We start from the raw sequence: 1,753 nt of genomic DNA, 5'->3' as shown, positions 1-1,753 counted from the left end.
GTATGGAAGCTCCAACAATTGGCAATATCTGGTTGCTGAGTTCATATTGTGCGGCAATGAGAGGATTAATTAGTTTGCCTTTGAGTTCATGTGACATCAAATACATGTCTGGACTCAACTCGGACAAGCTCTTGTATAAGCTATCAATGCAGCTTAAAGAAGAGAACCCTTGAAGCATATTCAACACTCCTCCCAAGGGGAAGGTAAGAAGACTAAAAACAAAGTCAATAAAATCATCCTCAGCTTCAACAAACAGAATTTGTTCATTTGATTTTCTTAACGTAACTTTCACAGACATATGCCTAGCATCATCAGATGTTAACTCTCCAATCAGAAACTCAGTATTGTTGTTTAGGTTAGAATTATCAACGGACTGGTTCTTACAAATAAAATCAGTCAAAGGGGTCTTTGAGATTAGTGATAATTTGAGAAGATCAAGTACCTATACAAAATGAATATAAAATACTCAATTAGAAGAAATCATCAAATCAAATACTTAAAGATAAAATACAGAAGGCGAAAAAAACATGCCTCTTTCTTGTTGATAACTACAGTTTGTTCTTCAATTGCATCCACACTATCAACTCCAAGCTTTTGAAGTAGTTGAAGACTTGCTCCAAAAACATTAGGCATCACATAGAGATCATCACAAATGATAAAAGTTGCATTCTCCTTTACAAAACCATCTTTTAAATCAAAACAATTAGGAAATACTTCCCTGTTCAATATTTCCCCACAATAGCATTTTTGGTTCTTGAATGTACTCAAAAGGCAACCACTCTTCCTTCTACAATTCCCATACATGCACAGGAAGTATTGCATCGGTTCTGTGTCGTCTATATTCAGTTTGAGCTTGTGGCAATAAGCTTCCATAGAGTTTCTAGGATTAAGTAGCATTTCTTTGCAAGTTTGATTCGAAAGAAACTGTTGATCAAGATCAGACACACTTTTATGCAGTGAACTAATGCTGCCAAATTTAACAGCTTCAATGTTTGACTCTTTAGCTACGAGTCTGGCAATAGTACCTAAAGGCAGTGTTAAGAAGCTGAAGAGAACATCAACAAAATCCTTACCAGCCTCCGCATAGACAACTCTGTTCCTTTTTTTATCAACCAAAACTCTAAGATGAACATTATCAACTTGTTCAATTGATTCGGCTTCAATAGAAGCCAGTGCCATAGTATGTCAATGTAAGATCGCACAAGATAGTGAAATATGAAAAATGCTTTTGAAGAGTTTTTGTTTTTAAATGGAGTACTACTAAAACGGTTTATCTAGTTTCCAGAAGACTTTGAAAAGGGAAAGCATTAATCATATCAGATAATGAAACCATTAAGAGCTTCGGTTATCCAAACGAAACACTTGTTTATTTTTACGTTTCATTAAAACTCTGACAAATAATAATGGATTTGGGATTAACCAAAATAATGTGTTAGAGCAAGTTGGATGGTTAGGATAAATATAATAGGAGAATTATATACTATACCAAGAGTCTGATTGGTAAGGCCATAAAATTTTTTTTTAGCTTTTCAGCTCATATAAATAAAAAAGCTCTGTTTGCTAGTAATTGTTTTTAGCTTTTAGCTTTTAATTTTTTTTACTAGATTTTGTCTTTTTTTAAAAAAACTATTTGGAGTAGCTTTTGAGCTTGTAACTTTTAGCTTGTGACTTTTTCTTCCATTTATACCTTTATTATTTTAACAAAAATCTATTTTTTATCCTTCAATATATATTATGATTCAATGTTTAAGAT

The 1,753-nt window shown here is 32.8% G+C and overlaps 1 protein-coding gene across 1 annotated transcript; it reads right to left on the bottom strand.

The window, feature by feature from the left end:
• Positions 1 to 483: 483 nt before the first annotated feature.
• On the bottom strand, positions 484 to 1,266 carry LOC131642696 (uncharacterized). Its single transcript, XM_058912917.1, has one exon. The coding sequence runs from the start codon at positions 1,177 to 1,179 to the stop codon at positions 484 to 486; it is 696 nt and encodes a 231-aa protein (XP_058768900.1). The 5' UTR covers positions 1,180 to 1,266.
• Between the last annotated feature and the right edge of the window lie 487 nt (positions 1,267 to 1,753).

This window comes from Vicia villosa, unplaced genomic scaffold (assembly GCF_029867415.1).
Source record: "Vicia villosa cultivar HV-30 ecotype Madison, WI unplaced genomic scaffold, Vvil1.0 ctg.005638F_1_1, whole genome shotgun sequence".
Taxonomy (NCBI): Eukaryota; Viridiplantae; Streptophyta; class Magnoliopsida; order Fabales; family Fabaceae; genus Vicia; species Vicia villosa.
This window is presented reverse-complemented; position numbering and strand designations above follow the sequence as displayed.

Bases quoted from the DNA above. Each gene is read 5' to 3' on its own strand.
- LOC131642696 (XM_058912917.1), bottom strand. From the start codon at position 1,179: ATGGCACTGGCTTCTATTGAAGCCGAATCAATTGAACAAGTTGATAAT.